This window comes from Haemaphysalis longicornis, unplaced genomic scaffold (assembly GCF_048455015.1).
Source record: "Haemaphysalis longicornis isolate Haplotype H1 unplaced genomic scaffold, Haemaphysalis longicornis Haplotype H1 scaffold_9, whole genome shotgun sequence".
Taxonomy (NCBI): Eukaryota; Metazoa; Arthropoda; class Arachnida; order Ixodida; family Ixodidae; genus Haemaphysalis; species Haemaphysalis longicornis.
This window is the reverse complement of record NW_027526460.1, coordinates 41947234-41970597: the sequence shown is the minus strand read 5'-3', so window position 1 is coordinate 41970597 and position 23364 is coordinate 41947234. Positions and strand designations below refer to the sequence as shown.

General features: G+C 47.0%; 1 protein-coding gene across 6 annotated transcripts in view; it reads right to left on the bottom strand.

The window, feature by feature from the left end:
* The window catches only part of LOC144151587 (uncharacterized), a 147156-nt gene that overhangs the window by 49579 nt on the left and 74213 nt on the right, over window positions 1-23364 (bottom strand). For 5 of the 6 annotated variants that reach the window (XR_013318906.1, XR_013318905.1, XR_013318908.1 and 2 more), the window contains exon 2: window positions 10987-11075. Coding sequence is in view for 2 of the 6 variants with exons in the window: in XM_077682693.1 (XP_077538819.1) it covers window positions 10987-11075 (89 nt within the window). In the remaining 4 variants the exon portion in view is untranslated. Of the gene's footprint in view, window positions 1-10986; window positions 11076-17765; window positions 17996-23364 lie in introns of those variants that run through there. The other variant, XM_077682694.1, reaches the window with a different exon arrangement.

Here is a 23364-nt window from a genome sequence, read left to right as displayed (position 1 = left end):
ACTTCGAAAATTGGAACGTGTCGTTACATTAACGTTACAATGAGGTTTTTAAATTAAAATATAGTGTCGCATAATCCTGGGGCGAAATTAAGTGAGAAATTTAAAACTCACATCGAACTACGTATATTATACGAATATTAACACCGCCGGCAGCAGGTTATCTGGAGATAAAAATAATCAAGAGAAAATCTCCTAGGCAAATTTTTTCAGGGAGCACCACCGGACAAACTCCAGACGGCTCTAGGACTTTTAGGTGCAGGATGTTTCGGTGCGGAAATTTCGGTGTACGGACATATCGGTGTACGGGCATTTCGGTGTGCGGACATTTTCGTGTATGGACATTTCGGTGCGCGAACTTTTTGGCGACCAAATTATCTGGTGCTTGCCTGTTTGCGACAGCCGTTATATTTTTATTTCCTCTTAACGTGGGTTATGGACAACAATATGGAGCAGTGAATTAATTTTTTGATTGATGCCATGTCTGATCTTTGCCAGGTATTTTTAGAAATTCTACATTTATATATTTTTGTTTATTACCTATTCCTGGGGACACCTGTTGTGCAGCCGATTGAATTCTTTTGCAAACGTTTTTTTTTTTCATTTACGACAGATTGTTAATTTATATTCGCTCTTTTTTAGCTAAGACATTTAACCAGTTTTTACGATGGTCCGTCGTCTTTTTTGTATTTTTTTTAAATTACACACCCTAAAATTACATAAATTACATGCACACTCTCAATATCCAAAACGTAACAAACATTACATAGCGCCCCAGAATGCAGAAAACCTCATGAAGGGTATTACGTAGGCTGGGCTGCCTTGCTAAAATGAATTTGCGAACACTGGTCTAGGATATTGTCGTGGAGGAAGAACGGGCATTTTGAAAACAGCCGCAGCTTCTAATGTCCTAAATGTTCGTTAAGCGCGTACGGGTTGTGCATACAAATTCCACCCATCCTGTTCGGGAAAACCAACCTTCGTTTTATGTTTACATGCCTACATTCACCACATTTTAATTCTTTGTCCTAGCGCCCCCCCCCCCCCCTCCCCGCCTGCACGCTGCAATCTCGACCGCATTTCTTTTTCAGTTATATTATTTTCGGCTTCCCCTGAAAATCCTACAGGCGTGGCGGAGTTCACGGTTTCCGAAGTTTCACTGCAGTGATACAGTGAAAAGCTTTACATTCACCAGGAGCTCACGAAATCTCTATAATGTGAAACAAAAATCCACCCAAAAAGCCGCTGTGAACACAATGGGCACTATCGTTTGCTGGCTAAGCCCTTCCGCGCGTAGCGGTCATACCGATGACGCCCCCACTGCAGGAATCGCTCTTTCTTCGCCTTCAGTGTCCCTATTGGCAATTAACTCTTGAAGTCGCGCATATCATGGACACCCCAGGCATACATTGATTTCTCCCATTATAAGGAGAAAAAAAAAGTGAATAGGCTAGTGTGACGAGAGCGGCAACAGTCGTCTTCAAGTTTTCGAAGTCCAGTTGACGCAATGGTGAACCACAAGTGACACCTCTCTCTCTCCACCAAGGGGGCTGGTAGCCGGCGGGGCTCCGCCTTCCCCTCCCCAAAGTAATGCCACCGGAAGTGCGATCGTTGGTTGGTTAGTTTTAAGTAGAACCGACACTGAATGCAACGAATACGAGATTGATTGAGAAAATAATTAAAACGGAATGCACACGCGCTTAATCTACCTCGTTTTTCTGTTTTTGTTTTCGCGGATGTTTTGCTGTGTGTGTGTGGGGGGGGGGGGGGGTGAGGATGAACTAAAAGCAGCAGCGTCTTGCACCGTTGGGTGAAGGGAAAGCAAAGCGCTTTGGTAACACTTAAAGTAGTAGAGTTGTTCACATGAATGTTAAAATAAAAAAAAGTTTGAACGGATGCACATTAACATTGTTAATTTTTACCATCTACTACAGAAATTGGGTTTCATCCGGCAATGCTCCGCCAGGGTTTAGCGTTCGTTTCCACGCACCGCGGCGCAAACACAAGTCTCGAACGTAAAATCATATCAAGTCACGAAATTACAATATTAAAGCTAAAATGTTCAAAGAATGCCTTGGACATCCCGTGACTCAAAATGTCTGGGCCAAGACGTCGTGCACCAAAATGTCCGTGCACAGAAATGTCCCCACCGAAACGTCCTGCACCGAAATGTCCGACACCGAAATCTCCGGATCCCGTTTTAGACAATCTTTCCCCGCCAGAAAACAATTCTATCGGCCAGGCGCGCATCCTGGCCTCCCCAGACAAACGATGAAAGGTGAAAAGCATTCTCGCGGCTACGCTATTCACTCGTCGAATGCTGCGTAAGTTCAACCAGCATGAAAGCAAGCCCAAGCTGCGGCCTGCTGCGTCGTTATTCTTCTGCATTTGACCTTCGAGGAAGCACGTATACGGCTGAAGGGCGGGCAAATTGACCAGCTTACAGGAAGAGAAACGCAGTAGCGACTTGTGGATTTCAGTACTCGAGCCTTCGCATCAAAAGCAGCCAAATCCTAGCGATGTAACGGCAGGAACGGCGTTCCTACCGTTCCTTCAAAAACCTAACGAGTTACCGTTACTGTTCCACTGACCCTTAATGGAACGGTGGCGTTCCTCCGTTCCTCCAAAAAGGAACTAGTTCCAGGAACGCCGTTCCTTGTAACGCCGTTCCGTACAACACTGTCCTGGACCTACTATAGAAAACATTTTGCAGTACATTTTACAGTTAAAGGAACTCTTCAACACTTTAGATCAACGCTTTCACTCTTATCTTCGCTTCTGGCAGCACTGCAAAAGTTATAGCTGTTGCCAGCACAGAGGAGCAGTGCTCGTCCTAGCAGATACGCCTTCCGTTTCTGCTTCGCTGTTGTGGTTTCATTTTAATGTCGCAACTTAAGCAAAGCCGGCATATAGCCGCTACATGGCTGTAATGACGTCGTTCCAACGGTAGAAGAACGCCAAGACTGGGGAAGAGAGAAAAATATTTCAAGCAAGTTTGTAAGTTATCTGATGGGGACAGAGCAGTACTTTTGTCTGAGGGACTTTCCGACTCCCTGATCTAAGTACTGGATGTGTTGGTTGACTACTTTCTGCAAGCATTCACGATTTCGAACAAAGTTGAAAAAAGTGTTGCAGGGTTGCTTATTTTTGGCCAAAACAAACATTTGCACAAAAAAACCTACATTATGGCTTCGTTTTTGAGAAGGAAACCTGACAAGGAAACGAAAACCCAGCACAAAAAAATTAACAGAAAAAAAAACACGCTTGCTTTTTTTTTCCCCGAACCCGTTCGAACCCGTTTGAACCAGTTCGAACCGGTTCGAACCGGAACGGAATGGTGCGCAGGAACTGAACCCGAACCGAACCCGAAAGGCTTGAACCCGAACCCGAACCGAACCCGAAAAAATTCCGGTTCGACACCCTGATGATTAATATTGTGGCAGAATCTGGAAAACAGCAAGTAAAGCAAGAACAAGAGGAAAGGAAACAGCCCTTGTTCAAAATTCTCAAAAATTTTTATCAGCACCTGGCCGCACACATACATTGCGTTGCGCTAACGACTGTTCATACATCGCAGCCTGCTATTTGCGTTTACAAAGAAAACTGATTAGGTAAATACAAACTCAGAACGTTACATAGCAATCTCTCGGACAAAAACATAGATAACTCTTAACACACTGATTGGGGAAGATTAGATGTGTATATAGAAAGCAGTCGTTTTCATATTCCGTGGGCGGCCGTGAATTGAAGGGTTAAATAAAAATTTGGTAAGAAAAACAAACTTTTGATTGTAAGCAAACACGCGCACGAACACCACACCAAAAGTAACATCCATTTCGATGTGTCACTGCAGTCACTTTATTTCTCTGTTTCTAAACCACTTCAACTTTACACTGCAGCCTTCTGCCAAACGGAATCAACTGTTGGGATTGCTCAAAGCCAGGCCGGTAGGCCAGCATTGTTGACGTTACCCGGCTTCGCTCCTTTGGCTTTTAACCTAAAAGCAGCAACACATGGTTGCTTGTGAACAGCATCCTTCGAGGGCTGTTCCTCGCTGTTCCATATATCGGATACTTTACGTGACCGACGCTCAACAGAGATGCTTATGCGACGAATGTTTTAAATAGGATCTCCAAGCCGGTTTTGGAGACCCCTCGATATAAGCAACAATTCGCTATATTGGGGTTCAATATTAAAGGAGCCATGAAGAGAAAATGCAAGTTGGTTTTATTCGAAAGATTTCGTGTTTTATAGTGCCCCCAGCGCTTGTCCGGATACAAACGGTGCTTTATTCACTGAGAAATTAAACAATTTAGGTTAAAATTTTGATTTTCCCACTCAATCGTGCGTTTTCGTGGTCCCAAGTGACATCACGGGAACCGACCGCTCTGCAGCCTAGAATACCTTCATTCACGCATCCGCCGTACAGGGTAGAGACACGTAACGCTGGCGCCGCCATGTTCGGTTGCTCGCTCGCCGCCGAAGCAAGTCATTGTGTCAAAACCGCGCTAAAATTATCGCCGCAACGCGGTTTACTGAAGAAGTTTGAATCATATTGTCTGTTTCGCGTTGCTAGGTCTCGTGGGAAACGAAAAGAATAACGCGTTGAGCCCGTTGGCCCAATTGCGGCGGCACGGGACCGTTCAAAGGTTGTCTCCACCCTGTAGCGGTGTTGGTTTGTTCCCACGTTTCTTTACGTTCCGTAACCTAGATGGCGCCACCATACCGTGGCAAGCGTTTGGTTTGTTTTTGCCCGCATTTAAACCTGGCTTGTTTTTGTTCTGGGAGAAAATATTCGTTCCCTGAAACAGTGCTCGCTCGACAAATGGGGTCACGTAAGACACCGTTGCTTGCGTCAATCGGCCAGTGTCGTCTGAGACAACCCCAAGCCCCATAGTGCTGTGCAGCTAAACCAAAGCATGCTGTGCGCAGTACGAACAGCAGAACGCATCAGTACTTCTATGTTTACATGTGCTTTCGTAACTTCCACTGTTTGTCCCATCATTCCTATTGCTTTGTAAAGAATGTGCCCTAAATTTAAGCGCAAATCGCTCGTTCGTCTAGTTTGTAAGCTCTACCTAATTTGCGTCTGCTTCTGCCAGCCTCCGCCAATCGCAGAGCTTAGCCCATGTGACATCACAGGTTCTGTTGCGGGAAATGAGCTGGTGGGTCGCATGACCATTCCCGTTTTTCCTAATTATGTAGCTTATTTGAGCGAAGTTTACGTTAAAAGTGGTGCCAGTATGATTCTAACGAGACAATCTTTTGAATGAACTAAACTTGTGTTTTCTCTTCATGGCTCCTTTAAGTGATTCGAATGTTCAAATTCTGGGATTCGTGATTCTGTATACGAAGTTTGGGCTCATTTCCCGGTAGATGAAGTGGCTGTCGTATCGTCTTACGGCCTGTAACAAGCGTCATTAACGTTACACATATCAACTTCGTTCACAAAGTTTAACAAACCGATTACAATTTCTTTTCCTGACAGTTCACCACGAGATCCTGCCAATATTATGTGACCTAACACCTATGAGTCGGGCACCTTCCATTCACATTTCGTTAAAAAGAATTTAGAACGTAAATGGCGCGGCATCGAAGAAGAATGAGGTTTTACGGCGTATCCGCTCGGAAAAACGAACAGGAAAATGTCACCCAACGTTCCGCGCCGCAAGAGCGGTCGCGAAAATTAAAGCCGGAATGAGCGCGTGCTGCCATCTGGCGGAAAGGCCGCGCACTATTTTTCAAAACAAGTCCTCGCCCTCTTTTTCTCTTGCTCCTTTCCCTCCAGCGGCTCCCCGTTCCCTCTCGCCGCGAACGTTATAATGCTAATTCGAATGCATAATGAGAGTCGCTCCTGCAGCGGCGCCCAAGGTGCGGAAGAGCGCCGCTAATAAAGAGAGCAAGCCAAGAGAAATAAAGCCGCCGCCGTAAGGCTATTACGGAAGCAGTGAGTTAAAAAGCCGTTTGCTCTCCCTTTTGCCACGCTCCCTTTCAGGCCGGCGCTTTTAATAGAGCTCCGAGTCTATTTTCATTATCGTCGAGAATTATCGATGACTCTGAATAAACGACCCCCGTTCGCGTGCGGAGGCGATGTAGACAAGATCGCGAGTGCGGTAGGAAAAGGCAACGACGCGTTCTTAAGCGGCCCGAATTAAGACCACGTCCACGGGTTTGCATACTAGCTGCGTGCGGACGGCTGACTTTAAAAGCGTACTTCCAGACAGCCTGCCGTAATTGTAACGCGTTTGTAACGCGCGATTGGGCTATTAGCTTGTGAAGAGAGGAATAAACTGATAAATGCGGCTATGCTCAGCCTATTGTTTATCACCCATTCCTTTCTTTCTTTCTTTCTTTCTTTCTTTCTTTCTTTCTTTCTTTCTTTCTTTCTTTCTTTCTTTCTCTGCGTGGTTTCGTGCTCGTTTGAACGGCCGCCTTTTGTAGTTATCGGCCACAAAGATCAATTTTTGTATTGGAGTACTGTATTTAAAGCCTTAATTACAGATACCTGGACTAGTTCTGACGCATCCTATCAATTTTGTTGGTCGCTGGCTGTAGCTGTGACACTGATTAACCGCTTTGCGAGCGTAAGGCTGGGTTGAGACTGTTGCCGCAACTGTCGTAATAACTTTAAAGAATGACGTCCCTTCACGTCTGCCAACCGAACTGAGTGACACGCCGTTTTTTTTTATGTCCATTGATCCCGATATGACTTTTGCGTCGTTAATCTGAGCACAGCCTAATATTTCTTAAGTGTTACGTTCAACGTGTTAATCGTATCCCTTGTGCGGCCCTCGGAAATGAGATCGAGTAACATCGGCGTTGCCTCTATAAGCCCATTTCAAGGATGCGCTGTACAAATGTGGAAGACCGAACCAGTAACTACCTCTAAAATACATACATGTAATGAGAAGCTGGAGAGTGCCGTAAAAATCGGCTCGACTCGTTTTAACCTCAATGACCAAAGCTTGTGGTAGCATATGCGTAAGTCGCCGATAGAAATTAAATTACGAACGAACCGGCCTATAACCAAAAAATAAAATTGTGATAGTTTATTTTATTAAAAAAAAAAAAAAAAAAACTTCCGGCTCGTTTCACCGTTCTCAGTACCATTTTTTAGGCTTGCTCATTGCAGGCTGATGATGACGATGACGACGACGACGATGATGATGATTGTGATGGTGATAATAATGATCAGAAGGAGGATGCAAGGCACGTAACCTATTTCGCTCTCATTGGGAATTTGCACTAAATCGACATCGACACGGTACTCCTAGGAGGCGCTTCCGTCTTTCGTGTGTCTGCGGTCACTGCAAATGTTACTCGTTATGCCTCCAGTATAGAGCACACTTATGACATTTGCACGACAAGCATCAACGGGCACCATTGCTTCAAGACGCAAGCCGCTCTCGACGGAATTTATTTTTTCTTCTTTAAAATAATAACAACCTTTCTGCAACTTTACACTGTTACCCATAGGTACCGTATACACCGCTTCACAATCTGCCGCTTTCCTTTTCATGCAGGCGATGTCCGTGCCGGCTTACGAACAAGTGACGAAAATCGCTCAAAGCAAGCTACTTCTAGTTCGCATGCGCCTTTAAATCAAAAGTCGACGAAACTATGCTCATCGCTGCGGCTTAATCGCCCTCAAGTACAGCTGAAGCAAGTACTTACGGGAGACTAATAAACTAATAATACGATCAACTATCGCGGTCGTTGGTTAGCCATATCTGAAAGAAAGTTAGTGACTCCAACAAAATACACAAAACACCAGAGATATGCGGGCCACGTTTCTTGAGGTACACAAATAAAGTTGAATAAGCTGGCAGCGGCCACAGCCTCAAGCTCAACCAAAAAAATAGCAGTGGCTTAGCTCGGATATGCCCGGATATACTTAGTGTGAGCTACGGTTCAGGTTGTTATTCATAGGTTTCCTGGTTGTCTAGGATTATCTGATTATCATGCTTAGTGTTGCTAAAACGATTTCTAATCCAATCCAATCCAATCCAATAGCGGCGGCGGCGGCTCCGACGCGCCAGCTGTGCGCCGTGAGACGTAACTGCTCCTTGCGCATGAGCAGCACGGCTCTTCAGGAGCCACGCTAAACTGCTCGAGCTCGGCCAGTGTAGCTCACGCTACAAAAATTATCACGCACCAAAGCGAATCACCTGCCCGTAGAAGTAAAACCACAACTGAAACTTACAGCGAAATGCGTGTTGGAGGTTCCGAACAGAGGGTTCGCACACGTACAAGTCTTGCATTCCCCCAACAACTATGGTATAAACGGAGCCGCCAGCTTTGCCTGAAAGCGGGAGAGGTACGTCAGAGTTTAATAAGCCCGGAGGAGAACCAAAATGGGGGAGGGTGTAGTAAGGGCAGCACGTGCGGTGCTGAGCGAGGGGACGCCGGAAAGAGGGAGGGAGGGATAGGGGAGGAAGGGACGAACGCAGGAAATCCCCAAGGGGAGTTCGTTAGCGTCGCACCGCCACGCTCGTCGCCTTGATATGCTAATGAGGCGTCTCATATTCGGGACCGCGGGAGGTCCGTCCGGTGTGCTGCTGCGGACCCTGGTATTCTTTGCCGACGTTTCACCCCCCTCCCTGCATCCCTCTATTTGCTAACGGCCGGTGCTCGGCGCGGCTCTGTCTGCAGCCCGTGCAGATTATGTGTGTACATACGAGCAGGAAGGAGCGCGTGAAACGCGTCGAAGCGGCAGCGCCTTCTCGAATCGCGTGATTTGGCAGCGCGCTCCATCGCCACTCATATAAGACAAGGCCTAGGAGCTACGTCAACTTCATGGAGGCCAATTCATGACCGCTTCTTGCATACTCCGTCTGATTAAGGATTACAACGCACTGCATTCAAAACATTATCGTTAAGCAAGCCCCAGAAAATAATTTGTTTTTAGAATATTCCAATTTTTTAAATATTCGGATCGTTTCGATTTTCCGAATTTTCGAATATTTGAAACAAATGGCCTTCCTTTCTTGAAAAAAAAACGCAGCTGGAAGTAACAATAATGATAAAACATTACTTTAGTACAGGGGGAGCTGTGTATAGAAGTTCACTGTTTATTACTTTCCGTTTATGACCTGGCGGGAAACACGAGAACGAAGAGGAACTTTAGCCACGTATAGAAATGATAGCGGCGTGAGCAGTATAGCATGACACAGCGGGGCTTGAAGAGTACGTTAAATCTTCATTTGCTTCGCATTGGGGAAAATTCAGAATGTGCTGCCTGACATCACAACGCAGTACAGCGGGTCCTGCGATATGCTGACATTCTGAGTTGAGCTCCTACTGCCGTTTACGTTGTTCAACGCCTGAGGCCTCCCGCTCCTCAATCGAAAAACCACCGCGCCAGGAGAAAAGCATCATAATTCTAGCATTCGCCTCCCAGGTATGTGTGTGCTAACGAACGCGTCATCTCCCCAGCTACGAAAACTAACGCCAGTTTCGCTTTGTTCATCGAATCCCGCGCGAAGGGATTATTGTCTGCAAGGCAAGCGCGGAAAACGCTTTTTGTCTCGACCCGCGCTCCGACGCCCGTTTATGCTTATGAACTATAACGAAAGGAGGTACCGTGGAGGAAAGGACGCTCCTCGCCGCCAAGTTTTCAAGGGTCGTTAGCAGGACGCGACGCGTCGCACCGGCCCCTTTGTTTGATTTCCTCGTGCTGTGAGCGCAGTCCTCCCCGGGGCGGACGTACGTGCGAATTAGGTGGTCAAACATTGCGCTCCGCGGAGTCGAAAGACAAACACGAAGGTGACGCGCTAAGTATGCAGATATACTTCTTGCGGCACCAATGGGGCGCCTCTTCACCCGAACAGAGAAGTTTCGCAGCTCCTCATTCACCCAATGCCTGCTGGCTTATATTGTTGGAAGACCTGGTTATGAATCTGCATGCATAAACACACCCCCGAGCTTCTCGCAGCTCGTAGACAATGAGAGATGATCTTTGTCTTTAAAAACTTCCGAGTGAGAAATCCTCTTCCTGGGGGCACTCGCGTCTGCGGCGAAAGTAAGCATAATTTGGAATGCTGGAAATCTTCTGGTGCCCAACATGCATCCGTGTCTGCATATTTTTTTCTTTAATGTGAACCTGCAGACGGTGCATATATTTGGAGCAGCGAGACGTTGCCGATGTATGGTTTAGATATTAAAGCCTCTTCATAAGTTGTACAACTACAATTTCAGTTCGGGCCCGCCGGGCAGTGATGGGTGACGTCACTGTTGAGAGTCGCGAAACCGCATATGTCGTATGAATAGGCATGCAGCATGGTGATATGCAGTCAGTTCGGGGTTCCGCGTCAAGGATTTTTTTTTTCTTCGTGTCCGCGTCTCAATACTTTCCGCTTGACGACTTCTTTCATTCGGATAGCGCCTGAATTTGAAGTCATACGCGTGAAACCCACCTTACGTGGTGCTTCGCATTTAACCGTTCAGGCAGTAACATGTTTAGGGGCAGTGCTTAACATTTTAACATGCGAAATGAACGTTAGCATGCAGCCTATGTGAGACTTTCGGGCACTTCAGGCTAAGGTGCTGTACATATCAGGAGCAGTATTTGGTTTCCTTCTGACGCTTGAATACGTAGGCGGGCGGGAAGTTTTCAGAACAACCCGCCATTGTGTGAACTCATATTCACAAAAATATTGATATCCCGAGAAACTTTAAACACCGCACGTTGGTACCATTTTTTGCTGGTAGCGTTCCATCAGCAGAGCCAAGGAGGGCTCCGCTGAATGAAAGCCTAACCGAGAACTGATAAGCGCATGGCGTTTGAAGATGCAAAATGCCCACTTTGAAGTTAGTGTCTTTTTAAAAATATTGGGTGAAAGTGAAACCGCAAGAGGACCATTAATCTCCGATGTGGAAAAGTAATGGCGCTCCAATCTCAGCTCCAACCTCGACCTCAAATCCGTCGGTACAAACCTTTGACCTCACTCACTGACCTGGTTGTAGCCACTGTAATGAAGTAAACCTCACCTTATTATTCGATATTCAGGGCGACTTGACGTTGACGTCAACCCCCAGGACTCGGCGCACCCGTGCCTCGCAGTGCCTCGCTTGGATGTCTGAAATGGAGAACCATGAAATGTGTACCTTATTTGAAAACGTCCAATCACATCAATCACTATTACCGAACATGTATTTCCAAATCATTGCTCGAGATCCTGTTTGAAGTTGACACAAAATCAGATGTATAAAAGAAGGAAAATCAGTTAATCCCTTTCCTCAAGGAATACGTAAAAAGATAGAATACGATGACGGTATATTCGCGCGCCCGCAAACACACACGCACGTCCCGAATCCGCTCACCCCGTCTGTAAGAAGCTAATGATGATGCTGATGACGATTAGTCGTAACGACGTGGGCGGAACCCTCATTTGTTTTTTTTGTCCATGTTTTTCCCTCCCCTTAGTTCAGCTCTCTTAATTCCCAAGTCCAGTGTATGTATGTATGTATGTATGTATGTATGTATGTATGTATGTATGTATGTATGTATGTATGTATGTATGTATGTATGTATGTATGTATGTATGTATGTATGTATGTATGTATGTATGTATGTATGTATGTATGTATGTATGTATTTATTGCACAAAAGAAAGAAAGGAAGTTCCACCAGCAGGCGTAAATTGTCTCGCCTATATAGGCGAACACCGGAACGCCTGCTGGTGTAGGGGAGGTGGGATAGGGAGAAAAGAGTACATAGAATCAGGGGGATAGGGTAGAGGGCCTACATGAATATATAATACATGGGCAAGAATAACATATATACAATGTTAGGTGAAAGAAAACAAAACAAAAAAAAACACGAAACACTAGACATATAAATAATTATCAAAATACAGGACGCCGAAAATAGTGATTTTCACGGAGGGGAATACAGCCGCTCGGATTTGGGCGTCTTCACCTCCGTATTACAATGCGTTTTGGGACTTTTTTCTCCCGTGTGTTTAGCGTAGTGTGAGGAAATCGCCATCGCACCCCTTATCTTGTTCATATACGGAGTTGTGCATTAGGCTAGCCTCTAAGTCACCTAATCAGCAAAAAAAAAAAAAAAAACGCGTGGGAACTAGACTGTTAGCATTACAAGCATGTCCACGAAACGATCCATTAAGATCTTTGGTTACAACCTTCGCTCTTGAGAGAAAATGCATCCGTTTCTTGTTGGGAAAATGAAGCTGCAAACGACATCCCTGTCGTTCGACGCTCAGGCTTGCCCAAGCAAGCGTCTCTCACGATCCCTTGGTAGTGGAAATTCCGTCGACTACGTATGTACACGGACGCTGAGCGTCTTGTAAAATTCCTAAACCCATTCACTCGCCTCTCCGCACAAAATCCCGTTCTCTAGTTCCATCCGGTCCTTTGGGTAAACGCGCTACATGATCAAAATAACGGCGCTTGTTCTTGTTAAGAAAAAAAAAGTGTCTGAATCATGTTACATTGAGGCTTTGCAGCGGAAAGAAGACGCACCTCTTAATTCCTACAAGACGAAGGTGTACGACAACGTTTATGCACGCATTCTCGTAAAGTAATCCTCCAAGTTCGCCGCACACGCTACGCCCGCCAACCCGACATCGCCATCACGGCGCCCCGTACAAGAAGGCAGGCAACGTTAGCGGTTGGCGGCAGTTTATAGCAGCCCGACGGCGCGGCAGCGCCGGGCAACTTGGCTGCCAGACGAGCTAATTGGGGGGACCCTCGGGGTTCAAAACCGCGCTCGGGCTAATCGACCCTCGTGCCCAGCGAGCATGCGCGAAGCCACGTGGCCGCTTCGCTGCGCCCCCTGTCGGCGCATCTGCGCGTGTATGTATACAGGGCGACGCGTGCCCCGGTAACGAAGACGCAAGCGCGCGCGGGCGCCGCTCATTTGCATAATTCTGCGCGCTTGCCTGCTGCGCCCCGTCCGCCGCCGCCCCACTTCTCCTCGGGACCCGCGAGCCGCGCGGAGAACCCATTCCTGCGTGTGTATTTACTTGCGAGGACCGCGGGTCCGACCCGGCAGTGCCCGCGGGCGGTCAATACGCTTTCTTACGGCTGACTAATACCGCGCGACGGTTATATGCTGTCAACCGCGCGCTGTGTTATCAAAAGGCGTGAGTTGGAAGTGCGTACGCCGAAGTGATGGTTTTGCCGGCGTCACAGTGTTTGTTACAAGATGATGGTAATGATCAAAAGCGTATTTACACGTAAAGGAACAAACTCGACGACACATTACCACGATTTAAGAGAACGAAGCAGAGTAGGGTGTGCTTAGAATTATATACCGAAGGTTGAGTATTATTAGCCACATAGTGAAGTGACGGAGCTTCAGTACAACGATAATGGCGTCTACTGGGAAGCGACTTCAGTTACGAGAGGAGGGCCTAATGGGGGGAGACGGCCTAAGTGGCATCTTGAAACTCACCATCGCCGCACATGTAAAAGCAGAAACCTTCTCATTCGCGCTGTTTTTATCATTAGATAAGTGTTATTAGGCATTATGATTTCATCTCTAAAGCTTGTTCTATTTCCACATTGTGATAAGTATTATTCCTGAGAAGTAATCCTTTTGTGGGGACAAAGCTGCGCAATAATGTGGATTTAGCTTCCTACGCCAAATCTACTCGGCAGCCTCACAACAAAACACGAAGTATCTCCTGTCAGGTCGATCAGCCGGCAGCTGCGACCTGTGCCTAAAACTCTCACGCAATTGCCAATGTGATTCATATGTCGTTGTTCTCGGTGAGACCGCTTCAAATCACAGGTGTCCGTCCGCTCAGAATTGGACGTAATCGAAATGGTGGTTACGCGTTCGTTGGAAACGAAGAGGATATTGTTTCAAACCATACGTAATGCTTACTTTCCGAGGCTTACAGTATGCTAACGTTAATACGAAGTCAGCGGGGACCGCAAAGAACAACTAATTAACCAAACTTTCAATTAAACAAAAAGCACAATAACAGCATTGACATTAGTCCGCAACATGCCTCATTTCTTGATTTCATTCAGAGCCTCGACTTTCGTCGCCGAGTCGACGGAACGATACGGGTTGCCTTGATATTTGAGACTTTTTTTTTTTGACCTCTAAAATCGAAGCCCGAAGCACCCACCGCACAAGCTGCCCACATGGCGTCCTGTGCAACAAAGGTTGAGGACCTCAAAAGAGACAGATGCGTACGCTGGCGCAAGTTTCAAATGGCCCTGTTAGGGCAGGAGAAGACAGGCAGGCTGACTGGAACGGGGTTCCCAGCTTTAATCGCATGCGCACGATGATGATAATGATGTTGACTGCGCATACCCCAGCGGGGGATTCAACAGGCCCTCCGCTAGAGCAACTTGCGCACTGCCTCATTTCCGACGGCACCGACATTGTATAGAGCACGGCGCTGTTTTGGAACTTGAAAATTTTGCCCTTTATCGAGAGATGACGGTAGCCTCGATGCTTTTTATTCAAAGTAACTTCCAATTAACCGACGTAATGGGTTTTAGCTTCTAATTACGGGGCGATTTCTTTCATTGATTTTCATGTAAAATTACCGGGACCAGCACATCACTTCTAATTAACCGAAAATTCCAATTAAGCGGCTTCGAATTATAAAGAGTCGAGTGTATTTGTTTTAGAGCAACGCGGCTGCGATATATATGCTTCTCCTACTAACTGCTACGTGAGCACCTTATTTGGTCAGAGCATTGTTCATCACACATTGCGAATTGCTCGCACGGTGCACAGCCTGGAAAGTTAAAAAGGCGATTGTTTGGGGTAAAAATGGAGGCCTGGCCGCCTGGCCGCCTGGAGGTGGGGGGCTGGCCAAGATGCGTGGCGTGCGGAGATCTCTTTAGTGGCATGATGACGCTCTTCAGCGCACTCTGTGACGCCACGTGTAGTCTGAAGCCCCGTAGGACAAGTTGATTTTTTAGGGACAAATAGGGAGGAAAAGACCCGCCAAAAGAGGGAATTTAGACGTATACGAAACGCGCAGGGAGAGAAATTGAGGCTCGGGGCTTTAAGATTAACGGCCGAGGCCGCGTGCAGATTTCTCGCGGGAGTCGTTTAGGGTAGTCCATCTTCCTGTTGCCACCCTAACTTCCCGCTCCTCCCACCCCCTTTGGCGTCCGCATCCCTTCTGGAATTCCTTTTTTTATGTATAAACCAGAGGAACAAATATGGCTAACAGCCGGTGCGGTGATGAAGTGCGGTGCGCGAATTTAAATAATAAATACTTCCAACCGTCCAATTCAATGAACGAGACCTCTCCCCACCCACCTCCCGGTTGCTTTATTTTGTCCCCAGTCTTTTACTGCTACTGTCGTGCTAGATTCCGTGGTACCTTCCGCTTCCCATGAAGTTGCATTGGGATACGGTGACGCCACGACACCAGTGTCTCCTTGCGCTTTGTCACAACCCGGACATGCCGTCTTGGTCACATTGGCAGTTTCAAATGCCACGAATAGACTCACTCGCATTTGGGTAGTGCAAGCCACTAAACAAACAGTATAAATAGGCGGGTGAAATCGAAGCCCGAAGCACCCACCGCACAAGCTGCCCACATGGCGTCCTGTGCAACAAAGGTTGAGGACCTCAAAAGAGACAGATGCGTACGCTGGCGCAAGTTTCAAATGGCCCTGTTAGGGCAGGAGAAGACAGGCAGGCTGACTGGAACGGGGTTCCCAGCTTTAATCGCATGCGCACGATGATGATAATGATGTTGACTGCGCATACCCCAGCGGGGGATTCAACAGGCCCTCCGCTAGAGCAACTTGCGCACTGCCTCATTTCCGACGGCACCGACATTGTATAGAGCACGGCGCTGTTTTGGAACTTGAAAATTTTGCCCTTTATCGAGAGATGACGGTAGCCTCGATGCTTTTTATTCAAAGTAACTTCCAATTAACCGACGTAATGGGTTTTAGCTTCTAATTACGGGGCGATTTCTTTCATTGATTTTCATGTAAAATTACCGGGACCAGCACATCACTTCTAATTAACCGAAAATTCCAATTAAGCGGCTTCGAATTATAAAGAGTCGAGTGTATTTGTTTTAGAGCAACGCGGCTGCGATATATATGCTTCTCCTACTAACTGCTACGTGAGCACCTTATTTGGTCAGAGCATTGTTCATCACACATTGCGAATTGCTCGCACGGTGCACAGCCTGGAAAGTTAAAAAGGCGATTGTTTGGGGTAAAAATGGAGGCCTGGCCGCCTGGCCGCCTGGAGGTGGGGGGCTGGCCAAGATGCGTGGCGTGCGGAGATCTCTTTAGTGGCATGATGACGCTCTTCAGCGCACTCTGTGACGCCACGTGTAGTCTGAAGCCCCGTAGGACAAGTTGATTTTTTAGGGACAAATAGGGAGGAAAAGACCCGCCAAAAGAGGGAATTTAGACGTATACGAAACGCGCAGGGAGAGAAATTGAGGCTCGGGGCTTTAAGATTAACGGCCGAGGCCGCGTGCAGATTTCTCGCGGGAGTCGTTTAGGGTAGTCCATCTTCCTGTTGCCACCCTAACTTCCCGCTCCTCCCACCCCCTTTGGCGTCCGCATCCCTTCTGGAATTCCTTTTTTTATGTATAAACCAGAGGAACAAATATGGCTAACAGCCGGTGCGGTGATGAAGTGCGGTGCGCGAATTTAAATAATAAATACTTCCAACCGTCCAATTCAATGAACGAGACCTCTCCCCACCCACCTCCCGGTTGCTTTATTTTGTCCCCAGTCTTTTACTGCTACTGTCGTGCTAGATTCCGTGGTACCTTCCGCTTCCCATGAAGTTGCATTGGGATACGGTGACGCCACGACACCAGTGTCTCCTTGCGCTTTGTCACAACCCGGACATGCCGTCTTGGTCACATTGGCAGTTTCAAATGCCACGAATAGACTCACTCGCATTTGGGTAGTGCAAGCCACTAAACAAACAGTATAAATAGGCGGGTGAAATTGAAACGAAGTTGATCGATAGCAGGTGACATGGTATAGAACGGCGAATATCCACGGTCAGCATATGAAAACGCCTCGTTTATATATATATATATATATATATATATATATATATATATAACCACTAAACCGCTGTGGTGAAAGTTCGGTAACAGTAGAGTACCATGCTGGTGGTGTTGCTATATAAAAAGTACAGCAAGATTATTCAGGATTATTTCGCTTCTTTAGTGTTTGTGCAAACATCAACACCACCAGCATGGTACTCTTTTGTTAGTGAAGTTTCACCACAGCGGTAAAGTGGTTATACGTGGAGCGCCGTTTGAATGCATCTCCAGACCACCTAACTGCTAATCCCGGGAATTGTCATGGTGTGTGTTCTGGTTCTTTCCTCTTCAGTGAGACGGCAGACTGATGCATAAGATTACTCTACGTTATCGTCCTTGTTAGACCTACTATATAATTTTGCTTTTCTACTCCCTCTTCACCTCCAACGAAAACAACAACACGGGGAGATCTAAAAAGAGAAAAACAGCACGGGTTACTGGCAGTAGTTAACATGGGCTTCCTCTTGTTGCTCCCAAGCGTGAGTATACGGAAACATGGGGAATACACAGCATATAATGTGTATAGATCATGCGATTGCGAGCTTTCGGCTCTGGTTGGCAACAAACTAAGCGTGGAAGTGACCGGCAGCGCTGAGTACTCGTCTTCATTGAAGTGCCAGTACTTCACTGACTTTTTTATTTGTGGACAGTGTGGTCTGGCAAATTATTCGTTGTCCACCATGAATATCAACGGGAACACGTCCGCAAGGACATTCTTTTTCAGTCAGGTCAGCTCACCTTTGAGAGGCAAAGCATCGGCGGAGAGTTTGGACGAGCGCCTAGCAGCGCCACGCGCACAACGGCTTTGCGGGGGGCATTGAGAGCGAGCGATTAAAGATATACTTATTTCACGGTCCAACTCGCCTGGCTGTCTTGCCAAGAAGTCACCGCTATATGTTTCCACCTCTTTCGCGCTTTCGCAGCGTACTTCCGCCGGCATGCCCTGTACTGCTATCGCTCGCTCGAGACGCTCGTTGGCGGAGAGCCTCTTGTGTCTTCCGAGGGCAAAGCGACGAGTGCGGCAGGAGGGATTCCTCGCGATCGAAGTGCGCGTGCGCAGCGAAGCAGGCCCTTGGCTGGCTGGCCGCGGGCCCGGGACCGCGTCACGTGTCACGGAGGCGGACAGATCCCGTTCCGTCCGGGGCAGGAAAAGGAGAAGGAGGAGGAGGAAGAGAAAGGGGGAGAAGATGCTCCTTGGCGGATGACGAAGTCGCTCTCCCGAGCTTCCCGCTTCCAACGATCGACGCGTAAGGTTGGGCGGCTACCTTGCGACGTGTAGTTGCGGATGCATTAAAATAATTTAAGAGGCGATCTTGTCTGTCACCTGAGTCTGATAAGTAATGTTTGATAACGGGGGGTCTGTAGCGTATGTGTAATTACATGTATATAGACATAAGAAAACTTACCTGTCATTTCTAAGAGGATGCATGAAGAGTGTCTAAATTTTCCGGACAGTTTGATTTGCTCTTCAGACCCTTGTCCTCCACGCCCCGAAATTACAAGCGCCACCCTTGAATGAGGGTAGGTGCTGAAAAGATACCGCTCATGGGGAAAAAAACATTTGTTTGCGAGAGCAGCGGCTTTATAAAAGTTCAAATTAAAGAAGGCGCTGGGAATCCATGACGAAGGCATGGATCACTGACGTTGCGCAGCGTATTACGCCGTCCGCTACTCTAATCGGTGTTTTGATCTGGGGTGTGGATAAATCCGTGATAGCGCGGTTCAAATAATCGTAGCATAGTGATGTTTATAAGATGTTTATGATTGCGGCTTTACGGTGTAGCTAAAAACGACCTTTAGACGTTGACATGGAGCATCGGCGATCACTGATGCTGACGAAAATGCTAAAAAGAGGTGCCGCGGTTTTCTTGCCCAATGATCCAAAGGGCGCCACGCATACGCACTACAAATACAGCCATGCAAAACGGATTTCTATACAAATCTTCATTTTACATTTTATTGGTGGCTGATGTACTCGTCTTGTCACTGGTCTTGCCAAGTGGGAAGCAATCGCAAATAGGCATTAGCTTTATCTTAAAGGCCCTGCAACCCCCTTTTTTTTGTAAAGGGACTCGATAAACGTTTTCACTCTTTCCTTCGCGTCTGGAAGCACTGAGAAAGCTACACTTATCGCCAGCATGCATGGAGCGGCACTGCGTGATTTGCTCGTCGCTACAGATACGCCTTCCATCCCTGCTTTGTTTTTGTGGCTTTATTTTTAAAGTTGCTATCGAAAAGCGTTGATTGCTGCAACTGAAGGAAAACCGGTCAACGGCCTCAGTGACGTAATTCGGGCCGTTGAAGAACGTTAAGACCGGGAAAAAGAGAAAAATCTTTTGAGCGAGTTTCTAAGTTATCTGATGGGCATAAAGCAGTAATTTTTGGCTGAGATACATTACGACCCCCTAGTCTAAATACTGGGTGTGTTGGGTGACTACGTTCTATAAGCATTTAAGATTTTTAAAAAAGTTGAAAAAAGTAGTGCAGTGTCCCTTTAACTTCTTTCGGAATCCTAAATGCCTGCAGAACGTAGTCAACCAACGCATCCACTACTTAGATTAGGTGGTCGCAATGTACCTCAGCCGAAAATTACCGCCGATGCCCATCAGATAACATAGGAACTTGCTCAAACCATTTTTCTCTCTTTCCTTGTCTTGGGGATCTTCTACCGCTGGAATTACGTCATTACAGCGGTTTAGCGGCTATCGGCCGGGTTTCTTTAAGTTGCAGCGATAAATGCATTCGATAAACAATTAAAAAAGACAGCCACAAAAGCAAATCAGAAACGGAAGGCGGATAGTTCTGCTGCGACGAGCAAATCACGCAGTGCCTCTTCGTGCTGGCGGTAACTATAGTTTTCGCAGTGCTTCCAGACGTGAAGGAAAGAGTGAAAGGGCTTTTGGGAAGAGTTGGATTGTTCCTTTAAGCACCTGTCGGCGGAAGGGTGTGGGAGGGAACGGGAAACTTGCGGTGTGCAAACAGCTTATATAACCTCTCAAAAAAGGGTCTCTGTATACTTTATCGTTGTATTGGTGGATGACACGCATACACTGTAAGTGATTTCTCTGAGCGGGGAACACTCCTCGGTGATTCATCGCCTGCAGAACCCGGAAGGTAAGCACGCCAGTTCAATCCACCTGGACGCCTTTCACTTTGTAAAAATTCCCCGCATTTCCCCGAGGGGAAGAATGTGAAAGTGCGAATGTACGAGTTGAATTTGCGCGGTTCGGTAATGTTCGCGAAAGAGAGATCACACACACACACACACAACTACAAAGAAAGAAAGACGCATTTATTCACAGACACCTATTTGTGTTGTCGTTGTACTTGATTGCTAGAGCGGATCTCAGCTTTGAAATTTCGTGTCAGTACTTTTTTAAGCAGGTGCATTAGCCCTTCTCACGCCCGATTCTTGGCCAATCCCCCACGTGGGTATGTGCCATGTCAGCGGCCAGCCAGCGCGCGCCCATCTCCCCCCGTTGCCAAGGAAGACGAGGAGATTCCTGGCCAATCTCCCACGTGGGTATGTGCTATGTCAGCGGCCAGGCTGCGCGCGCCCATCTCCACGTGCGCGGACATCGCCGGTGGACGCAGGTTCAGCGTCGCTTAAGAAGTGCATTGCACTTAAAAAGGGCGGAATTTTATTTGTGAGTGTCCTACCTTGCCAGCGCATTTCTAAGCAACACTGCGCGATCAAGAAACTTATGGGGGACTCACCTGTTAACGTTCCTATGGTACTGGCGACCCTATGATCCATGAGCTGAAGTACTACCGGGTACCAATAAAAAAAAGCTTACAAATACATAGAAATGTTCACAACGGCATAGTTTCGTTATTTTAGAAATATGGCCCTTCTGTACTGAAATGAAGAAAACACTCTGGCTTGCTAGACAGCTGGCGCCATCTAATGAAAGGTAACGAAACGAAAATGTGTCCCTTGTTCATTTGTTATTTCATTGAAAAAGTGGTATATTTTGAAAAGAAGGAAGCTAGGCCTTTAGGAACATTTTCGTGGATCTGTAAAACATTTCGTACTAGCATATGATGCTTTTGAAGTCCGTGGGCCATTGATTAAGTCCTATAAAAATTTGGCCAGGTGAGCCTCCCTAATAACCCAAATCAGGCCTCGAAACAAGCAAATCGCGCTTCCCCAGTCGCGAGGCCTCACCGGTGGCGTATGCCGCCAACCAGACATCGTGTGCGAATATAATTTAAGTGGCTCAGACGGCGGAAGGGCGCTATTTCCTGCGCCCGGGCGTCGTCGTCCCCGTGACGTCACACAAGTGGAGCGCGGCGTGACCGGCATCGAAGGAGGCGCAGCGTGGAGTCCGGTCACGGACCGGGCCCAGCTCGACACAGATCCGGCCGCTATCAAACCTCTTATCCGCGCCACCGCTTTGGTGCTGCTGCAGCCACGGAGCACACGGGCGGCGCCATTCATCCGGCAAGGACAAGCGACACGTTTGGCTGCCGGCATTACATGGCCTTTGAGAGGGAACGCTGGGGGAAAGTTAAACGCCGAAAAACTCGTTTTCGAGAAGCGCGGGATTCGGAACCGCTGCATACTGGTGAAATAAGGCCGAAAAACGTTTACTAGGTACTTCTGTGTATGTAACAAGTCGAAGTGTATGAAAATGCGTAAATAAGTAATTGTGGCTTTTTATTTATTATACTTTTGTTTGCGCCAGCGGTATACAGTGAATATGAGCAGCGGAGGCAAAGTTGTAGATAAGGTGGTAAATCCGTGCGTACAGGAGTCAACAAAATGCGGGAAATTTCCAAAGCAGGATGGTAGTAGTAGTATATAACCTTTACTGGGAAAAGGAGGGCCACCGGTCACGATGGAAGAAAGGGGTGGGGATTGAAGGAAAGGAAAAGTAAAGATATGCTGGTAGTTTCTAAAGGCTCAGTTCGTACAAAAAAGTTTTTAGTATTTGGTCTGGTTTCACCTGAAATTCCTTTTCATGCAGTATGACGCAGCATAGGATCCGGTGGTGTTGCTAGATAAGTTTTTGTCAGCTTCATAGTGAGATCTGCTAATTCATCCTGTGAAAGTTGCCGGTATTTCTCTTTTTTCTGTTCTCTTTTTGCTGTTCCCAGTGGCAAATAACGTTACCACTGCTCTTTGAGATAAGTAACGATTGGCAGTGTCCAATGGGTGCATGCCTCGCACTGCCAGAGCCAATGCACACCGTCCAGGCGTTTCAGACATCAGGGAGCATTGATTGATTGATTGGGGGGGTTTAACACGCCGACGCCACACAGACGATGAGGCGCGCCGTAGTGGGGCGTTCCAGATCAATTTTGACCACCCGGGGACTTTTACCGTGCTCCGACATCTCGAACACATGGGTGTTATCGCTTTTCGCCTCCATCAGAAAAGCGGCCACTGCGACCGGGAATCGAACCTGTGTCCTCGGGCTCAGCAGCACAACGCTTTAGCCACTCAGCCACCGCGGTGGGTCATCAGAGAGGTCGTTGGCGTGAGTTCGCTCCCCGTGTTTTCACAATGACAGCTGGTACCACCCTAAGACTTCACTGACGACCGGGCTTCCCTAATCATTCTAAAAGGTTTCCTGGTCTCGTTCTGCCTTATCGTATTTCCGTATTTGGAACCTTGCAAAATTGATTGATTGATTGATTGATTGATTGATTGATTGATTGATTGATTGATTGATTGATTGATTGATTGATTGATTGTAAGGTTTAACAGGCCAACGCGACGATGGCGATGCGGCGCACCGTGTGGAGGTCTCCGGATTATTTTGACCTTCTGGGGATTTTTAACATGCGCCGAAACCTTGCAAAATGCCATAAGTAGCCACTGGCGAATGATCGTTTTGATTAGTGGACGGCAGCAGGAAGTGTGCCCCCAATTTTCCGTTTTCTTATTTTAATAAAAAATGATGAACATTGTGATAAAATTATGCCGTAAGGAACAAGAACAACAACAAAACAATAAAAAAAATTGTTCAGGCGTTGCGGCCACCTTGCAAAATAACGATGGTTCGTAATGAGCGGTCTTCATTCAGCGTTACAAAAATTAAGCTTCAACCTCAGAACTAAAGTTATCAGAAAATTGTTCGAAGTAACGGACAATTTGATACACAAAATATACAAGGTGTGCAAAAGGCTGTTTCAAGGGGCTATTCAAGCTATCCGGTACAAGTAATAATTCGATATACCTAGTTTCTATGAGCAGGTTCGGCTCTATATTAAGCAAACTTGTTTGCTCATAACCTATTCAAGAAAAATCGCCTGGGTGGAATTCTAAACTTTGCGGAACGGCCGGGATATCGACTGCTTACCTTTGCGTAATTTCATTCTGTAAAATATA